The sequence below is a fragment of the Histoplasma capsulatum genome (assembly GCF_000150115.1).
Source record: "Histoplasma capsulatum G186AR genomic scaffold supercont2.4, whole genome shotgun sequence".
Classification (NCBI taxonomy): Eukaryota; Fungi; Ascomycota; class Eurotiomycetes; order Onygenales; family Ajellomycetaceae; genus Histoplasma; species Histoplasma capsulatum.
Genome location: NW_025544804.1, coordinates 61,856 through 80,734, shown reverse-complemented (window position 1 = coordinate 80,734; position 18,879 = coordinate 61,856). Strand labels below are relative to the sequence as shown.

The window sequence follows — 18,879 nt, the reverse complement described above, 5'->3', positions numbered from 1 at the left end:
GATGAGTGGGTTGAATATATGCCCCGACGAAGAAGAAATAGACGTGCTCGTGAAGGAGAACGCAAAGATTATAACCACCAAAAAGTATTGAAAATATAATACTTACTGTGCTGGGCCCCAAGTATTGGCAATCCCTACTTCTGTTCTGCCACAAAAAGGGACCATGATTGTGGTAAGGGTTGCCAATATATATGGCCTGGCATTGTACCTGCCTTTGATATTCGTTAATTTTCACTTCTCTCAATTCCTCTCATTCGTTTTCTGGGAGGGAAACTCTGCGCAGCATGCACATCCACTTAAAATACAACATTACGATTTAAAGGAAACATGGAAGCTGCTCGGCTGGGTTGAGAAAGCAAGATGTGGTGAGGCTGCAAGAAAGCGAATGTCCCTTTCTCTATATTAAGTTTATATTTACGTGTACACATACACTTGCATTCTGTTTATTCTGTGTCCAGGCTGCACGACTTGCGAAAAGGAAGAGTTGAAACATTCTAATATTTCTTTATTCTAATATTAGAGGGCCAGGGGGCTATTATAAAAACAACAAAAGTTGAAAAGCTCAAGTATTCACAAACATGAAAAACATGCGCATTAGGGGGTTATAATACATACGCAAAATACCTTCTATGGTTCTCAAGCAATAAAACATTATTCACAAAGCGAGTATGAGAGAGCGAAAAAGATCTCTAGACAGTGCTCCCGGATGTGGCGAGTAGAAGATGTGGAGAGGCCGTGAAGAGGTGGTGCTATATATTACACAGAGGACCGGGGAGACAGACGGCAAACCAGTCATGGTAGTTACCAATCAACGCGGTAAGTTGATAGCTTAAGATCCTGTTGAGAAAGGGCGAAAGAGGCGGCCATCGCCTTTGTGTTTTGAGGGTTGCGGAGTCGACCCAGGAATACATGCTCCTCCACCGAACGCTCTATCTGCTGCAGCAATCCACAATTTGGTTATATCAAAGACCATATCACGCGTCTGCCAGATGCGGCAACCAGCGGCCAGGTAGACGAATTGGAGAGGGATCCGTTTCTCGTCTTTAGGGTCAATAGCGTTGCGGTAATTAATACGGGCGCCCTCGCCATCTCGAACAGTTCGAGCCAATATATACTTTCCGGTTCGATAGATATCGCCCAAATCAGTACCTGCCCATTTGCGTTTTTCCTGGGGCGAAGCATAGAGATCGAAGACCATTGAAGCTGTCTCATATATTCGCTGGTAGGTGAGGACTTGCGCGCCTTTGACTCCACCCACAGCTTGCATGGGTCCCTCACGGGGAAGTCCGCCCACAGCAATGGTTCGAACACCAGCCTTCTGCATGAGGTTCGCGAAAAGGGCGCAGGTAGATCCACAAGTGCCATCCGTGAGGAGGACTATGTCATCCAGTTTGAAAACTTCATTGAACGCGTTGGCACGGCTCAAATACCCGGTTACGACGATTCCTCCAGATCCTCGTCGGCTAGTGTCTTCGTTGTTCAAATCCCAGCGTGCTGGATGGCTAAACTTGAATCCATCCACCTGAACCGGGCCATAGAAATCATCCCAGCTTTTGAACTTCTTATTATCCAGATTAACATAGGAATCAAGGTCGTAAAGGCCATCCCTCTCATTTCTGTCGCCGGCGGTTTCCTTCCCGTCGTTGAGCATATTTTGGACCTTTTCTCCAATGATGTCAAGCTGCTCTTGAGCGCGGATATTAAACGCATCGTCTACTTTACCATTTGGAATGAGCTAGAAAGGGCACGTGAGTTTATTGACATGGAACGTATCGCAAGCACCAGATTATTGCTACGAACCTGCTTGAACATATCATAGCCCAGTAGAATCGTTCCACCTCCATTACCAGTAACGTCAACAATCAACTTCTTTTTTCCGGCTTTCTTGCATTCAGACAGAAATTTTTCGATAGTCTCCTGGAAAGAAACACTTCCTTGAGCCCCAGAACCTTCGAAGGAAGAAGCAGACAAAACAGCGACATCGCCGTGGTCGCCATCGAGGAAGTAACCCCCAACATCGCCACCTGCCTGATCGATAACAGGATTGGGATACAAGGGTCGCGAGTTTTCGCTAGCACGAGGCGCTACCTCCCGGTTCATCGGGGCATCCTTCCAGATATCATCTCTCCTCGATTTTTTGAATGGCAATCCAAGTTTAGAACTGCAGAATTTCTCGTAGAAGCTCTTTCCATCTACGACATCAGTAAACGGAGCACTAAATGAGGCCCTGTTCTCATATTTGTTGACAGTGCCATTTTCGAATTTGAAGGTGATAGACGGCCCCGTGTAGACGCCAATTTGGCCATAGAAACCTCCATAGCCTCCATTGGCATCCGTTGGGATGGACCAGAAAAGATCATTGTAGAGAGCGTCTGGGTCTTGGTTTGAGCCCTCGTATGATAATTTTCTCAGCCATTCAGTAGCATCTTCGCCGTCGATCTCTTCAATTGGAGACGGAGTAAATTTGGGATCGGTGATGTTGAGATCATCTAGACTAGCCTATCAGTATCATATATGTCGAAGATTGTGAAGAGAATATAGTTATATATGGGTTGACTGACAGAAAGAATAAATTTTCGGGAGACTCTTTCCATCTTTCGAGACCGAGACAATTGGCCCCGCCCTGCTGCGGCGAAATCGGAAAACGTTTGCAGCATCGAGTTGTAAGTTGAAGTGTCCATCATGCGTAGTCCTTGCCAGCGCAGACAAGTCGCTCTGGAAGTCGTATTCATTCTTGTATTTGCCCTTAGAAACCTTCCTACGGATCTTTGCCAGCTCACCAACCAGGTCTGACGCCGGTAGCAGATAGCCGGATGGCGGATCTTTGAGGAAGTCTATCGTGCTTTGCCATTTCCAGAATGAAGTAAGGCCATCCACTAACCGAAGAGCATCACCTCTGTTGATGGGGATGGAAACCAAGCAGTCGTGTGCGAGCTGTGCCGACACGAAGAATGGTCCTTAACGAATGGCACAGCAGTCAGTAAGTGATTAGCCAGACAGGACAACTAGGAGAGCGTATAGAAGGAAGGCTGCACCCTCTGAATCCTCAGCAGACTGTTCGTCATATGCGTCGGCCACTTTTTTGCAAGGCTCGACTGCTCGTTTCTCTAATGTGACTGCATCGGAGGATGGTTGGCCAAATCCCACAGATGCAACTGCCAATAAAGAGAGGGACGTGAAGATATGTCCCAGGGCCCTCATCCTCACACTGAAAACGAGGATTGCCGTTTAAGAGTATGTTGTTCGCGTACTGTTGAAGAAAAGGAGTCTCATAAATATACACAACAAGAAATATAAAGAAAGACGACAAAAAACTAAAGGAATATTATTTGGATCAACAAAAAGGGAAATCCTCTCGAACGAAAGGACACACCCCTAGAGAGAGAGGAGGGGAGGGGGGAAGGAGGGGAGCAACGAAAATGAAAACATGGGTGAGAAACGACGGACACTCCGCTCATATATATCAGAAGATAGGCGGAGCATGTCCAGGTGGTCTCCCCTGTCCATGGACTCCACCCATTCCGCAGCCCTTGGTTTCCAGGTCAGAAACCTCAGATCGGTCCTCAAAGAATCTCTCCATTGGGAGAACAAGCAAAATGAACTAAATCCACAACGGACCCGCTCCAGTGGCTAGGCAACACGGGGGCGAAGGCCGAAACAGCGAACAGTTTCCCGCGACATCAAAAGCACCACGGGCCAGCTAGCCCCAAAACCCAAAACGGGCCCAGCAATTCACAGGCCAGGCTAAGAAATTGAAATGCGCTTGGTGATGGGCGCCAGGGTGAGGAAGACGCATTACGGAGCCTTGGCCTCATGGCTGGAGCAGGGCTGTGGTCCCTGTCACCTGTGGGCGCTTGGGCAAATCCCTGTGAGGCAATGGAGGCTTTGCTGGCTCACGCACGACGACGGGGTGAGCGACTCCACAGCAGTGAGTTAGCGTGACATTTTGACAGGTTCAGCTTTGTTTGCTCGATGATGCCCGAAGTTGCTGGACTGTACGCTGCGTATGTCAGTGTGCGCGTAGAATCCTAGTCGAATAATAAATGATATTAGCAGTTATCTTACAAAATATTTCATTCAGGAACTAAGAATTATAGGAATCTTTTTGGATAATAAAACATGAACATTTAAAAGGTAATTCATTCCCCATATAAAATTATTTATAGTCACTGACATATATTTTAGTTAACTATACAATTATATTTGGAAATTTTAGGTGGTACATTTGTAATTAATGGAAAACTAACTAGCCATTGTCATATAACAACGGAGTCGGTATAAAGGTACGTAGCAAGGATTTTCAATCCTCCTTGTTCTCAGCTTCTTCGAATCTTCGTATTCTATCCCCACATCAACGCTAGTGGGAGCAAGTGATTTAAAAATAGGAACACTCTCCTGTTGGCGTCAACTTTCCCTGCAACTAGCTAGCATCATGGGGTCGCCCGTTGGAAAGAGTTCCGCACGCAGGCGATGAGCGATGAGATGAACATTGGAATTTATACATGTTGCAAGTGACTTGCGCATCAATGGATGTTACCTTGGAAAGACAGAACAAATGTTCTATATAGTCATTTACTAGTATCTGTCTCTATTTCACAACACACAGTTGAAGAAGTCACTACAGAGGAGACAATGTGGCCTCCGCAGTAGTTAGCGCCGTCAATCACCAGAAGCGCTGCGCTATCGTTGCTAATCGCAATTTTGCTTGGTGCTCTTCAGCCTTGGCGCATCCTATCTTGGTCCTCATCTCTTGTGGAAAGCGCCTACGCCTGTATGGGATAACATGCGTATGAACTGTGTGCTGGGGAGATATAGTAAACACCCTTCAGGAAATTCCATGCGCTTTTCTGTGCAGAACGTCAGCTGAGCAAACAGGCGAAGCTCCTCTCTGTCGCCAGCGGATCGATTTTCGTTGCGAGTCAACTACATAGCTGAGGAGCGAAGATAGATCGACATGCTTTGCGCTGGTCGCTCCGGGTGCCCTTCCTTATCAGTTCCAAGTGCAGACTACCCTGTACGATGCATTTGGCAGTTCCTGAATCCCGGCTTCTTCAGAGACACTACTCGGAATATCCAAAGTTATTGAAGGCAAAGCGTGAGGTTGAGGGAACCTTGGAAAGATGGCCGATACCGCGACAAGTCATGGAGATCACTGCAGGCATGAATGACATCATCATCCCTCGCTTATCCTCATTTTAATCCCCACAAGGCGTAACACCGGGCGTGGTTTTTCGGCGAACACCATACCACGCTTCGCATGATGCGCCCGATCTGTTATTCCGACCTCCGACCGCAATTCAAAATACACGAAGGAAGAAAAAGGGCAGCTACGACGTTAGGCTGCATAATAACCGTTTGGCATAAATCAACAGAGGCTTCCTTCCGAAGACGAGGGAGAAAAAAGCCTTTGCAGAAGGAAAACAGTATAAGCAGTATTGAAAAGGATCTTCAGATCACCCACAAATTATTAAAAGAAACCCATCGCGTCCGAAATACAGTTAAAAAATGTGCCTCCCTCCTCACACCACTCACTCCACATACAACACAAGCATGCAGATAACTGAACAGCTCGATTGGCAATAAATCACCCACGCTGGAATTGGATCCTTTGGGGCTCCTCCTCTGACTAGCTAGCTATCGATGACTTCATCGGATCCCAGCAATGCTGGCCTCAAACGCAATATGGAACAGACTCGTCTGCTTGGGCATTCGTAAGCACTGTCCTAGTTATAAATCGTTTATATCATACTTAATGCGCGGTTTCCAAGCTGATGTGGCTGGATGAAGGCGCATGATGGTGCCCGAAAGTTGTCTTTTTTTACTCTGTGAGTTTGTGGAGCCGATGGGCTGTGAAAATTACGCAGAGGGAAGGGGGGCATTTCGAGAATCACGCGAGTTCAATTTTTATATATACATGTATATGTATGCCAAGGTCGTTCTAAAACGAAAACGAAAATAATATGGGCGGAAAGCGTAGGCAGCAAGTGAAAGGGACAAAAGAGAAAAAGAAAAAAGAAATAGGAGTGCAGTGAGAACTTGGTAGTGAAGCCAAAGGAAGATGAAGGGAAGATGAGAGGAAGGAAATAAACAGTCTGGGAAAGAGGCTGGAGGAGGAAAAATTAAAGGGTGAGGGAGGCTGTAGAAAATGCCAGTAACAAATGTGTGAACTAAACTTCTGAATGATGCAGCCTGACACCTTAGAAATGCAACACAAGAACTAAGGAAGAGGAGGGAAAGGGACTGAGAAGGGGATGAGAACAACAAACGGGCAAAGTAAAGGGGAGAATAGGGGAACATACAGTTACGTATTTAAGCGGCAAATGTTCTAGGAAATTTTTGGAATCCGAGTGTCAGCTTAAAATACAAAATAGGAAAAGGTATTGAAAAAGTTTATAAACGAGGATACTGGAAAACGGGTACAGGCACAGCGTGTGGAGATACACCACCGAACGACGATCAGTTGCTACAATGTGGCATTGCCAGTTAGTATGAGGGATGTAAGAGCAGGTCTCGAAGAGAAGGCTTACTATATTTCCAAAGGAGATATCTGATCGAGTGTGTATAGCCAGTTTCCTCCTTGTTCCTCTCGTTCCAGCCTATGGCATTAGCAAAACCGTTAGTTCGCAGATATCCCAAATGTTTTGTTTTGGCTCAAGTATCGAAACAGCGCCACTACTAACCATTCATACGGCCAAACTATAAGATGCCCTTGTATCAAATTCATCAAATCTTCCGCTTCAGCTTTCGATATGATGTCGTCAGAAGCATGGAATTCCCGCCGCGATGAACGGGTGGTTGCTCTCCGTCTCCGCCTTTGGGACTGTGAGGCCGTCGGGCGCAGGCTACCGTCTGCCCATTTCTGCGGGCTCCTTTCTACCTCAGGGAATGATGCCATCACGCCATCCAAATTCTGGCTGGAGTGCGACGATTTCGTCTCCGTCGCCTTTAATGCGTCTTTTTCTCCCTGAGATGTGCTAGGCTCCTGGTGGGAAAGCTCGAACCTCTTCCTCTCGATTTGGGCTTTGTTTGCTTCTGAGGCCCAGTGTCTCAAGTCCTCTTCGGCAGCTAAGGTATCACATTTAACTGGGTTCAGGACTTTATCTTTCATATCATGCCCCATCTTTTCAGCCTTTGCCAGTTGGTTAGGGATCACGGCAGTGCCAGGAGGACCAGTTACTTTGGCAGCTTCTGGGTTATTTTTGGCTTCGTGAGCTTTGGCCTCATAGTGGCTTTGGCCCTGCATATCAGCGAAGCGTTCAGCATAGGCAGTATATTCTTTGTATTCCTTCCATGTTTTGACTTCGTTATCAGGCATACAGCGAAAAACACTGCGATATAATTTTGTATTGTTTTCTGCTATTGCTTGCCAGATATCCAAATAAAATGAGTCATTCAAAGGGTCCCTCATGCAGTCCTTATCCACCACTGGGAGATTGATTTCAGACGAAACTATATGTGTTCTGTTAGGGATATCTTGGGAAGTTTGCAGCGAGGGATTACCGGCATTGCTAGATAGATCATAAGCCGTAGGTTGAGTGGATGGTCTGGAACTGGGAACACTTGGATCAAAGTTCTTGGCTGCAGCTGGTGGGGAATCCTCTTGCTCGCCGTGATCTCCGGTCTGAGACGGTAGCTCTTTGGGAACATTAGATTGTCTGCTTCGGCTGTTAGGATCTCCAGGTGATCCTGGGCCAAGGAATTCTATCCTATCATCCACAATGAACGAGTCACGACCATCACCATGACCTGCCTCCTGAATACTCTTCATTTGGTCGACACCGTAGCCCTCCAGATCCTTCTTGTGGTCCTCATTCCTCATTACTCTTGAGTCCTGGGTGAGCTTTTTGTTACTCTTAAGATTGGGGTTGTTTGCCTGTTCCCAATCAACATCGTGGTTGAAGCTGTGCATTTCTTCCGATCTAGCAAGGAATTCATCTTGTATTCGGTGTCTTCGTTCTAATAACTCTCTCTCATCTTGTCTTTCTGTAGCCTCATCAAACTCACGATCGAGCATATCGTCGCTGTAGTTGTAAGGAGTATTTGGTTCCCCTCGCGCATTCATTTGGTCAGATTCAGCTTCGGCTTGTTCCATAATTTCATCAACGTCCAAGCCGATATGCTCTCTCATAAGCCGCATCCGAAGTGTGTGAGGGAAACGACCAACAAGGTACGGCTTGCCGCCCATGGTGGACCACAGCAGATCTGTATCTCGAACGATTGCAGCACACTCGGAATCTCTTGAACCAAGCATAGAACGCTCGTTGATATTAGCAGAGCCAATTATCGCAACCCGATCATCAACAATCATGCACTTGGCATGAATGTACAACTGCTCTGTTACTAAGTGTTTCCGTGGACCGATCTTTCCCCACGATCTTAGACTGAAAAATTGGATGTAGTCTTCCGGTTCGATTCCGGCGGCTCGAAGCCGGCCGAATATGGATGTCTCCCCGCGACAGATGCTTCGATATTGACATTGCATGATTAAACGAACACTAGTACCTCCCTCCGTATCAACCTGATTTTGGAAACCGGGCATAAGAGGTATCAGGATCACAGCTCGCCATTCTTCATCACTCCTAGATGCTCGAATAATACGTTCCACGAGAGCATCCCCAATAAGGTTTTCAATCTTCTTTCCTTCAATTTCACAACTGGTAATGAAAAACTGGTTTTCGATGTAGACGAAGTGCTCCGACTGTTCAATCATCTTGACATAAGCATTCATGATGCTGTGTTCAGTCACGTCAGGTGTTCCGGTTGACCAAGTGCTGCTTGAACGGAGGATCTGAACCTCGCAAGTGCCATCAAGGCCAAGAGATTCCAAATCTGCGGGATTAAAATCCGGCGGAGGTAGCAGGAATGGAGTTGGCCGAGTAGGTTTTCGTTGTCTTAGAATGTAATTCCATCGCTGAACAAAATGCCTTGTGAGGTCACGAGCCGGCTGTCCTACCACATGCATGGCAATGTCATGCCACGGCATTCTAGGAACAACCTCGCGGTCATACATTTCTTCATACGGTTTGTCGAGGTCATAGAAATCTTGAATTCTCGGGTTCGAATAATCTTTCCCAGGCCAGAGCTGACAATGATCCGCATCTTTAGGCACGTCAGTCAGTTCGAATCCTGTCAACTTGTCATCTGTAAGGAGATGTTGTGGAGTATCCCATCTCCCAAAGCAAAGATCAATTCCTCCAATGAATGCAAGAGTATGGTCAACCAGACACAGCTTCTCGTGGTGAGCCCAGAAAAAAGTATTTTGTCGAAACTGGTTGGGAGATCTTTGCACGAAGATATTCGGGTGCAGATCAAGCAAAGAAAATTTGGAGTACTCAGAATCAATAGGAATGGCAGAGTTGATGTTTCGATACATTATCACAAAAACCTTGACGCCCTCCTGCGCTTTCTTTTGAAGCAATCGATCGAGCCTCCATTTCTGGCTAATAGCAGCTGGCCGCCGCATGTAGAGCTCGGGGCTCAACCACCAATCATGGATATACACGACGTCTTTGGCCTGGTTTATGGCGCGGGATACCACCCACATATAGTCACGGCCATCGACTAGCCATTGAGCGAAACAATTTGGACGGACAGGAGCAAAGCTATCGAACCGATTAGGTTTCGACCAAGGTGTGGTATCCATCATGAATCGAATAGAGTCTTCAAACTGATGTAACTGACGTTCATTTCGAGCGAGCAATCTCAATTTACGTTCGGAGTTTTGAAGTTTTAGTGTATGGTGCTGTGGATGCGCAGCCGACTCTTTCGCGGATCGAGCTAATTGTTTAGGTTTTTGGTCACGTAGCCGTACTTTCTGGTGTTGAATTTGGAAGAAAGGATCTACCAAAAAGACGTCGTAGATGTTCATTTCTTCAGGTGAATCAACACAAACAACATAGCTATGTCGTACCAGGAACCATTTCGGCGAGTGTCGCGATTTTATCATGGCTGGATTGAGTGCTCTCCGGAAATCAAGTCCCTTCGACGATTGAATAACGAGGAACCCCTCCTTGCCATGGTAACTACCTTCCGATGCCAGCCTAACACCCAATGCTGAAAGTTCCAAGAATTTGCAAAGTCTGTTACTGTCAGGGCGAAAAATGAGGAAACGGATCATTTGCTGTAGATAGATCTCGAGTTTTTTCCGTTGGCGTTCCGGGTACGATTCCTTTTTAATCCCCCCAATGGACGCAGCGCGCGTAATGCCTGACTCCAAGACCCCCGATGCACCACTTTCCACTGGAGCAGTCAAGCTTGACCGTCTCCGGGAAAGACCTAGGGACGAGCGTCGTTTCTTTTTCCTGTTTGCTTTTTCGTTACCACTGGTACCATCTCCTGCAGTTTCAAAGCCTCCTTCATCGGCTTCTTCTTCCCCCTCACTCTCCAGACCGCGAACACCCCGTAGGTAAGGGAAGGCGCTTCTTGGAAAACGGGGTAAAGGATGCGCTGAGTCATGGGCTTTAAGCTGAATATACCGCATGGTCCCAATTTGGAGTTTATACTTTATATGTAGGTTGGCGAAATCCCTGAGAGTTCTGTTAATTACCCATTTCATCCGTGTCATTCCGCTGCCATATTCTAGTTCTATTCGGAACGTCAAGTGGCGATCACTAGAGTGTGGGTCAAATTTGCTGTCCGTGATATGAACCTTTAGCTGCTCAAGAAGGATAGGGATACGCCTGCTTCCATGCTCGTCCCTTTGGAACATACTTGCCAACAAAAGAGCAGCGGGGATGCCAGAGATAAGCTCGGCGAGTAGCTCGGCAGACTTGACATGGTCTACTGTGGTTTCGACCTTTTTGCGGTGACCGATCATTTTTAGCCCTGCTTTAATCTGTCGCCATCTCTGAGCACTAAGGCTGGACCCTCTTTCTGCCTTGTGTCTTCTCCATGTTGCAGTAAGACCCTCACCATGGTCTGGCTGGCCACCAAATCCTGTTAAACGTCGAAAATTACTAAGCCTTTTCTCATCTTGGGAACCTCGACCTTCCGTCCGACTTGGACCGCTGTAACTTAACCCGCGAGCGCTATGGAGCCATCCGTTTCGTCTTCTCCACATATTATCACGTTTTAACCTTTCTCGGCCTTCATCTTCAGAAACTCCATCACGTGTCGGAGGAGAAATAGTGTGTGGTTCAGTCCTGCGAGAGAAATGGCTTCCGAAGAAATTGTCTCCATGAGTATAAGAGCCGCTTGGATGGAAACTTGGCCGCGCGCTTGACTTCGGGGTCGTAGGTGCAGTATGGGACCCCGAGCCACGTTGTCTTCGGATTTTTCGCTTCCTTTTAGGTATACCAACCGCCTGTTCCCCAGAACTTGACTCCGCATCCGCATCCATCTCGCTTCCTTCTTCCTCAAGAGTGTTGGGGAAACGGAATTCCCCTCTTTCTGATCTTGGAGTGGCGGTATCTCCAGGTGGTCTAGGCTCCGCGGATTCATCCCCTGTGGTTAGGCCACTGGAGGTACGGGCATGCGTTGGGAAGGAAGGGGAGGCAGCGAATGTTTTCAGTTTTGAGAACAGGGACGAATGAAACCGGCGGTCCTTCTGGTCTCCATCTTCTGGGCCGATGGAGGAGGCCCTGGAATGCGATCCTCCTCCTTCAACGTCGGAAGCGGTTCGAGCAAACTGCACACTCCGCCGCCCCTGTGGAGTTGAGAAGCCATGTTGCCTCTGCTGTTTTCCCTTTCCAGATTTAGTCGATGGGTTTCGTGAGGGAATGGAAGCAGGCTTAGTCCGATAGGGTATGTTTCCTTGGTGTCCCGAAGCGTCGATATCACGCGCGGGCTGTTCTGTGCTGGGAGGTTCGAATCCCGTGCCCAACTCTACAAGCGTTCCGGGGGCTCCATATGTCCCATTGATTCCGTTCACAGGATCTTTCTTTAGGTCACTCGAGTGCAATGTTTCGTCTTCCAAGCGGGTAGTGAAGCTCGCCCCGTTCGTGGAAAGAGTGTGAGGCATCGTAAGCTTCAAGTTTTGTGGAACACTCGACCGTTGTGGCGACGAAGATTGCTGAAGTCCCTCTGTCATTGATAGCGCTGAGTCTTCTCCCATTGTGGCGGGCTTCCTAGATAATAATAATATTCATTGTCAGGGGTTTCCAAACTTTAACAGAGGTCAGCAGCGAGGAGGTTTGTAAGAACTAACTACTTGAATAAACAAAGGAGCTAAGGCTGTTTATGAAAGTATCATTACGATATCTCGAACCCTAAGGTTGCGGGCCCGTGGCGGTCCAAGAATAGCAGATCCGGAGACAGAAATCTATCAGGAGCCTTGATCTGATGATAGTTCTCTCCTTGCCTAAACTTGGATATCTTGGGAGTTACAACCAGAGTGGATCCCACTTGAGGCTTACCTAATAAGATTATTTTCCGATGATGAAACACGTGACATTCATTTAGTGGACCTCGGACTCCGAACAATTCAAATATTTCGGCAGACTGGATATAAGATCGATATTACCCGATGAGAATGCAATTGCTTGATGGCTACAAAGTATGTTGCGCAGTCCCTCTTACCTTGGAAACACGCCATAGATTAATAATATGGCCTCCCCAATTGATCCAATGTTGAAAACCTACTCTCTACCTGCTCCGCAGGTGTCCAAGAAACTGTTCCCAATTGCTGGAATCCTTTGCTCCGTCTATGGTCTGGATGAACTCCCTATGCAAGCTAAGGAGGTATCATGTCTATACCTCATGCACCCACGACTAAGCACGGCAGATTCAATGGAAGGCTTTGCGTGCCATGCTATTGCAGATTGGAACAACAGACTGCGGGAGGGGCGAGTGTCCGTAAGCCAGCAAAACAGGGGTCTAATTGCGGTAGCATTTGACCAACGGAATCATGGATCGAGACTCGTTGACAAGCTGTCAAACTGCGCTTGGAAGGAGGGAAATCCTAAACATGCACAGGATATGTTTGCTACGTATCGTAGGTGTACTACTTATTTTCCCTCCATTTTTTGCTGGAGATCGGAAATAATAAAATACAACCACACCATGCTGCCATATCTATCGCTCTCACCAGTACTAATACAAATCCGTAGAGGGCACGGCTCGTGATGTCTCCCTCTTAATAGACTTCATGGACGCCTATGCCTTCCCGGATGCCTCACGCAAAATCACAACTAACCTTGCCCTCGGTGTCTCTCTCGGTGGCCACTCAGTATGGAGCTGCCTCCTACACGAACCCCGAGTCACTAATGCCGTCATCATCATTGGCACCCCAGACTACACAAGCCTAATGACTGAACGTGCCAAACTCTCCAAACTATCCTCTTGGAAAGATTCCACACCGCCAGGCTCCCAATTCCTCGGCTCCGAATCCTTCCCACAGTCGCTCATGGATGCCATCAGGAAATACGATCCTGCTAGATTCTTCCTGAGCCAGCTGGGCGACCCTATCGTCTCAGAACCCATGCTCCATGGCATCCTTCCCGAACCCACCGATCATGAAAAGAAAGTCATCGGCCCACTCATAACACGGTGTCTACAGGGGAAAAGAATCATGCTGATCTCTGGTGGTAAGGATAAGTTGGTCCCATACGCGCGAGGAGAGCCGTTTCTGATGTGGCTGAAAAAGGCGATTTCGCCAGGCGGGTGGTTTGCCAATGGAGCTGTGACGTTAGAGGATCTCATATTTGAAGACGCGGGACACGAGGTTACCCCCGCGATGATGGAGCAGGCAATTCGGTTTATTGGGGAAACCCTTGCAACGTGCGCTGAGAGCGCGCAGCCCAAGGTGCTCACGTCGAAGATATAGAAGAGCCACGTCTAGTGTTTTGTTCTCTGTTTCCTAGATTAACATCGCTGACACGCATACACACAGGTGTCCGCGATGATTCTTTTGTAGTACCCTAGGAGACGATATCCACGTTCCTGTAGGTAATGAACCTTTGAGAATGGGACATTTGAAATAAATTCAATCGGATTTCTCCATCTACAATCCATTGATGTCATGTCAGCGGCGCGTGCATATAGACACAGTTCCTTGTCAGACACAACCAAAAAAGTAGCTTTGAAAAGAATGGAATCAGTTGTTTTTCATTCCACTTGAGGTATTCTATCTTATATCGTAGTTTTTTTTCCTTTTGCCCCTTTTTTAATAGGAAAGGAATTAAAGCTTTAAGTTTTCGAATGCACCATGATAGAACCCTTATGCTCCAGCCCAATATCTTTCGCACTTTGGCATATGGCGGAATAACGGCAACCTTGGTGCTTTCCGAAGAAGTGATCCGTGACACAAAGTCTTTTGATTCTTTTCTCTTTCGTGAAAAGTATCAAGCCTGACACTGCTCTAACAGGCCTTGACACAAAAAAAGAATAGAAAATTACATGCGTTTAAAAAGACCACCCTTAACACCCATTCATTATAATTTGCGTCCAAATCAAACAATTCGCATGCAACACACCATGCACACATCGTATTTATGCAACGAGCTCAGCAACACCACCAGCCTCTTTGATCTTCCGCTCAGCCTCTTTGCTGAAGTATCGAGCCCGAACAACAACTGGAATCTCTGGGAGTCTGCCTTTGCCAAGGACCTTGGAGTAGCCGAGAGGGAGCAAGTCGAGAACGGGGGCGGTATTGGGTTTCTGATTTTTCACATAGGCATCACGGGTTGCGACGGGGATGAGTGACCATAGCTATACACCCACGAAAATTCAATCAGCCTCTACGTTTACATTCCAAATGGACACCAATTCCTTGTGCATCGCCTATATCGCGGATATCTTTTTTCCGTTGATTCGTTCCATTTGTTTTTCCACCCAAAAGCTCCATTCCTCCTGACTTCCTCTCTCCTCCCAGTAGTTTCCCACTTCAATCCACCCGAATGAACAAGGAATCGAAAGAACGTACCTTATCAAGGTTTATGATGGGTTTCCAGAACTTGTTCTGCGTCTTGTGGAAATATCTCATGCCGACCTTTCCAAAGTAACCTGGATGGTACTTGTCTAAATTAGTCCGGTGGTGGTGCTGGCCACCAGCCATACCGCGGCCACCGGGATGCTTGCGGTGTTTTCCAATTCGACCGTAGCCAGCGGAAACATGGCCACGGCTAAATTAAAATAATCGAAAAAAAAAAAGGTTATGGTATTAGCAATCGATAATTAAAAGCGCTCTAGCGTTTGATTGCTGATTTCGATGTTCATTGGAAACATTGCGGTTGGAGGGCGGTGCAGTGTTTTTGATCAATCTCTTGTGGACAAGCACTTAAAATAACTCACCTCTTTCTCGTCTTTGAAAGTCGGGTAGGCATCTTGTCGACGATATTGGATTCGACAAGGCTGTCGGGGTGTTGAGCGTTGAGATGAGATTGACGTGGTTGCAAGCTCAAGGCCCAAGAGGTTCTTGATGTCTCGCTTAATGTGTGTGTCAGGATTTTCTTGTTAGGGAAGTTGTAGGGCCCAAGCCCTACCTTCTCCAAGAAGGAATTTAAGATTCAATCATGTGACATAAAATCCATCTGATAAGATAAGAGCTGTGATTAAAACCTCGCTGCTTCATGGCTTTTGCACTTTCTGCTCATTCCCAGCCGCATTTATATTATATGCCCTTTTTTTTTCGAAAGAAGGCAGAAATATCCCCAATTGCTCTCTCAGCTGGCTGCTCTGACGCCCCCGCCACCAGGCTTTGTCGAATCCAACTTGGTAGCTTGTTCTGTATGCGTAGACTGCTATACCGTCTATCCATCATAAGGATCGCAGCGTAATCACCCTGGTGTCTGATTGCCCGACCAATACATTGGTTCACAGTCCTCATGCATGCATTCTCGTAGAACTCCCTCCCAGCAGATTTCGCCTTCAACTTGCGATTTTCCTCCGAAATCTCTTTGCCCTTATGGTCCTGGTCTAACGATGATGACAGGGATAAGTACGATTCATAGGCTTTGGACTCCACGTGTTGTATTTTAGCTTGCCATACCGCACTACGGATGTTTGGAAACGGGAGCCCAACGACTACCACCCCTCTGCCCAGCTTATCAGAGAAATTGATTCCTTCAGACAACTTCCCACCCATAACTGACAAGAGCAACGCGCCACCCCGGGATCCAGTGTTAATGGCGCTAGAATAACCTTGAAGTAATTCGTCAACATCTGTAGCTTTGTCTTGGGACTCGTGGAAGACAGCTTTGGATCTTTGGATCGAATCGATGATGCTAGATCCTGTAGTTGGGATATGCTTTTTCCAGATCATCAAAACTTGTTTTAAGTAGTCGTAACTTGGGAAAAAAACCACGACACCATCTGGTATAACACAGCACAATGCTGCGATGGTCCTGCCAAGATCAATTATCTGTAGCCGTCCAATAATTAGCGACTTTTTCCTGGTGGATCATGAAAGTCCAAGATGCGAGATAGCGTATGCTCAACATACCATGCTCTCATCATTTCGTTTCCCGTAAGTAAAATCAAACTCGGTATTGCAAGTTCCCCTGACTACTGGGATTGCTGCCAGATTATCAGGAGGTATCACGTGGCCATAGCTAAAAGTTTCGAGTCGACCTGTATCCAAATAGGGAAACAAATGTTCTGCATAATCTTCCATCTACCAAATAAACGAGACATCAACTTGTCACTTCCTTTTCGTCCAAGGGAACGGAATTTAACATACAGGTGACATTGTACCTCCCGCAAGAATCACACTCCTTGAGTCCTCTACGATTTCCCGAAAGTGATTGGTAGGATCCAATAACATGTATTTCAAGAAGACATCGTTCCGGCTAATCTCGTAAAAGAGTTTCCCCTCTGAGGATGGGTTCATCAATGAGAGAACGAAGCTTTGTACTTGAAAGATAACAGGAACTGAAAGTCGAGTAGCGTTTTTGTCCGCAGCTTGTGACTCCATAGATGACTGCTCAATGAAGCCGTCGACTTTCCTCGCCAGTTTGCTTTTATGCAGATACCGTGATAACTTGTGTGGGTTTATTTGATCAACCCCTTTCCCCGTCATTATGTCAGACGGGAGGAGGACGCCCTCTGCAGGCTGCGTTCTTTCCAGAACGATTTTCAAATAATCAGAAATCGAACTCACAAGCCGAATCACTTGGGTGACGTAGACCCTATTGCTCCCCTTTAAGCGAGTCTTATACTTCCTGGCGTAAGTGGTGAGCTGGTAGATGGCCAATTGAAGTTGAGATAGCGACACAGACACAGAATGTATAGCGGAAATGGCGTCGATGAGATTATGGGCTTCATCAATAATTACGACGTGGTTTTTGAGAGAGATGTTTAAGGCGTCCCTTGCTGATCTCTGGAGGAGAAGGGGGTATGGTAAAGTGACGATCTAATGTAGTATCGTTAATTTAGCAGAGAAGTGATACGTTGATTAAAATGCAACAAACCTACTTCGCTAAATTTAATTATTGATCGAGAAGCGTAGTACGGGCATATCCCAATTTTAGATCCTATTTTACCGATATCCTCGATGTCTCGCACTTTTGCCAGTGTATGGTCGCGAAAATCGTTGACAAGGGTTTCATTCTCCTTCGTGGGTAGAAATGGGCACCTATACTCCACGGGTGTTTCAGGGCGCTGGATATCCAAACAGCGTTCGTTTACCGCCGTTGAGTTGCCAAGAGCCCGTACCTTCGAATTGATACAGAGTGTCTTTCTCGACCCGAGAGAGAGATGTTTCGTGCTCTCTTCCAAGGCATCATCGGTATAGGACATATCTGTAGCTTTACCCTGACCACCTACCTCGGGAGGAATACTTGGAGGTAGCTTTACTCGCCGCAACTCGTGGGCAAATTGAGTCAGTTGAGAGTGTGTTCTCGAGCAGTAGAAAACTCGAATCTCATCCTCCGGCTCGGAATCGGCACGATCATCAACGGGCCCGCCATTTAGCTTCTCGAGTAAAGCAAGGGTATCAGCAGAGAGTACGCCTTCAGTGTTCGAAATCGCATCCACAGCCGTTCGTTCTTCGTTGTCGCTATAATAGTCTTCTAGTTCGAATTGGTTCTCATACCCCTGTTCGGAAACATCGTTTCCCGTAGTCAATTTCTATTTATAAGGAGTAATTAGGATCGCCCATTTCTGTAATCTGTTGGATTATAACCTATTATAACCTACCCTTCTCTTAGAGGTATGGTTGCCGTCCACAAACTGCTTTCGCTGCCGTTCTTCATCTGCGCGGATTTTCGCCAAACGGTCTTCCAATTGCTCTCTCTTCTCCCGGATAAATCTTGTTTTCTCTCGCCGTGAGTATTCTAACATCCATTCTGGTTCACTATCAGCTAATATCTCTGTACATCAGCCTCAGATCCTCCATATCTATGAAGTTGGGATATAGCTGACAGAGTGACTGGTCAATTGTATTGAGGAACGCTGCGCGTTTATGACCACGGAGCCACGTTAAAGAGCCACATATTAAACTGAGCGATTTGCCCTACAGCAATGCAAACACGTTAGATGCATGAAATACGCGTTTTTGGAGCAAGGTCTGGATATGCCGTTCTTGCAATCTCGTTCCAACAGCCCTTCTTTAGTGAAAAATCGATAAGAGGCAAAGACTGAGGATTGAAAGAACACATCTCCGGCATTTCCAAATACTAAAAAGAAGCTCTAGCGAACTAGGACTTCCTATATGCTCATAAGATGTTGCCAGTCGGCGGATGAGATGAACATACGGTACCTGAGATTTGTCAGACAACTTCTTCAACCTGTCTATTTGTAAGGGTCAAGCAAGGTACCTGTGGGCGACTCAAATATACCAACTTTGCCTCCTTCAATACAGTCGTACAATGCTTGCATGAACTGGCGTTGGATGTCGTAAGGGATAAACGGGTGGTGGAAGTTTTTCTCGACGGAGTTCATGTTGGCGGAGAGTTGGTTCAACAACAGTCGAGATTCCGCTGAGGGAGCGATTTCTAACTATTA

General features: G+C 46.8%; 4 protein-coding genes across 4 annotated transcripts; 1 reads left to right on the top strand and 3 right to left on the bottom strand.

The window, feature by feature from the left end:
* Positions 1-829: 829 nt before the first annotated feature.
* On the bottom strand, positions 830-3,201 carry HCBG_03123 (uncharacterized protein; the record flags this gene model as incomplete). Its single annotated transcript, XM_045430172.1, has 4 exons — positions 830-1,735; positions 1,801-2,489; positions 2,562-2,957; positions 3,036-3,201. 4 exons carry the CDS (start codon positions 3,199-3,201, stop codon positions 830-832), a joined length of 2,157 nt encoding a protein of 718 aa, XP_045288315.1.
* Positions 3,202-6,456: 3,255 nt separating this feature from the next.
* Positions 6,457-12,052, bottom strand: HCBG_03122 (uncharacterized protein; the record flags this gene model as incomplete). Its single annotated transcript, XM_045430171.1, has 3 exons — positions 6,457-6,463; positions 6,528-6,596; positions 6,681-12,052. 3 exons carry the CDS (start codon positions 12,050-12,052, stop codon positions 6,457-6,459), a joined length of 5,448 nt encoding a protein of 1,815 aa, XP_045288314.1.
* Positions 12,053-12,451: 399 nt separating this feature from the next.
* On the top strand, positions 12,452-14,624 carry HCBG_03121 (uncharacterized protein; the record flags this gene model as incomplete). The annotated part of the gene is made up of 3 exons (XM_045430170.1): positions 12,452-12,931; positions 13,047-13,523; positions 13,583-14,624. 3 exons carry the CDS (start codon positions 12,544-12,546, stop codon positions 13,642-13,644), a joined length of 927 nt encoding a protein of 308 aa, XP_045288313.1.
* Positions 13,118-16,656, bottom strand: HCBG_03120 (DEAD_2 domain-containing protein; the record flags this gene model as incomplete). The annotated part of the gene is made up of 5 exons (XM_045430169.1): positions 13,118-14,646; positions 14,861-15,059; positions 15,229-15,386; positions 15,629-16,297; positions 16,379-16,656. The coding sequence occupies 5 exons, from the start codon at positions 16,547-16,549 to the stop codon at positions 14,428-14,430; spliced, it is 1,416 nt and encodes a 471-aa protein (XP_045288312.1).
* Positions 16,657-18,879: the final 2,223 nt, after the last annotated feature.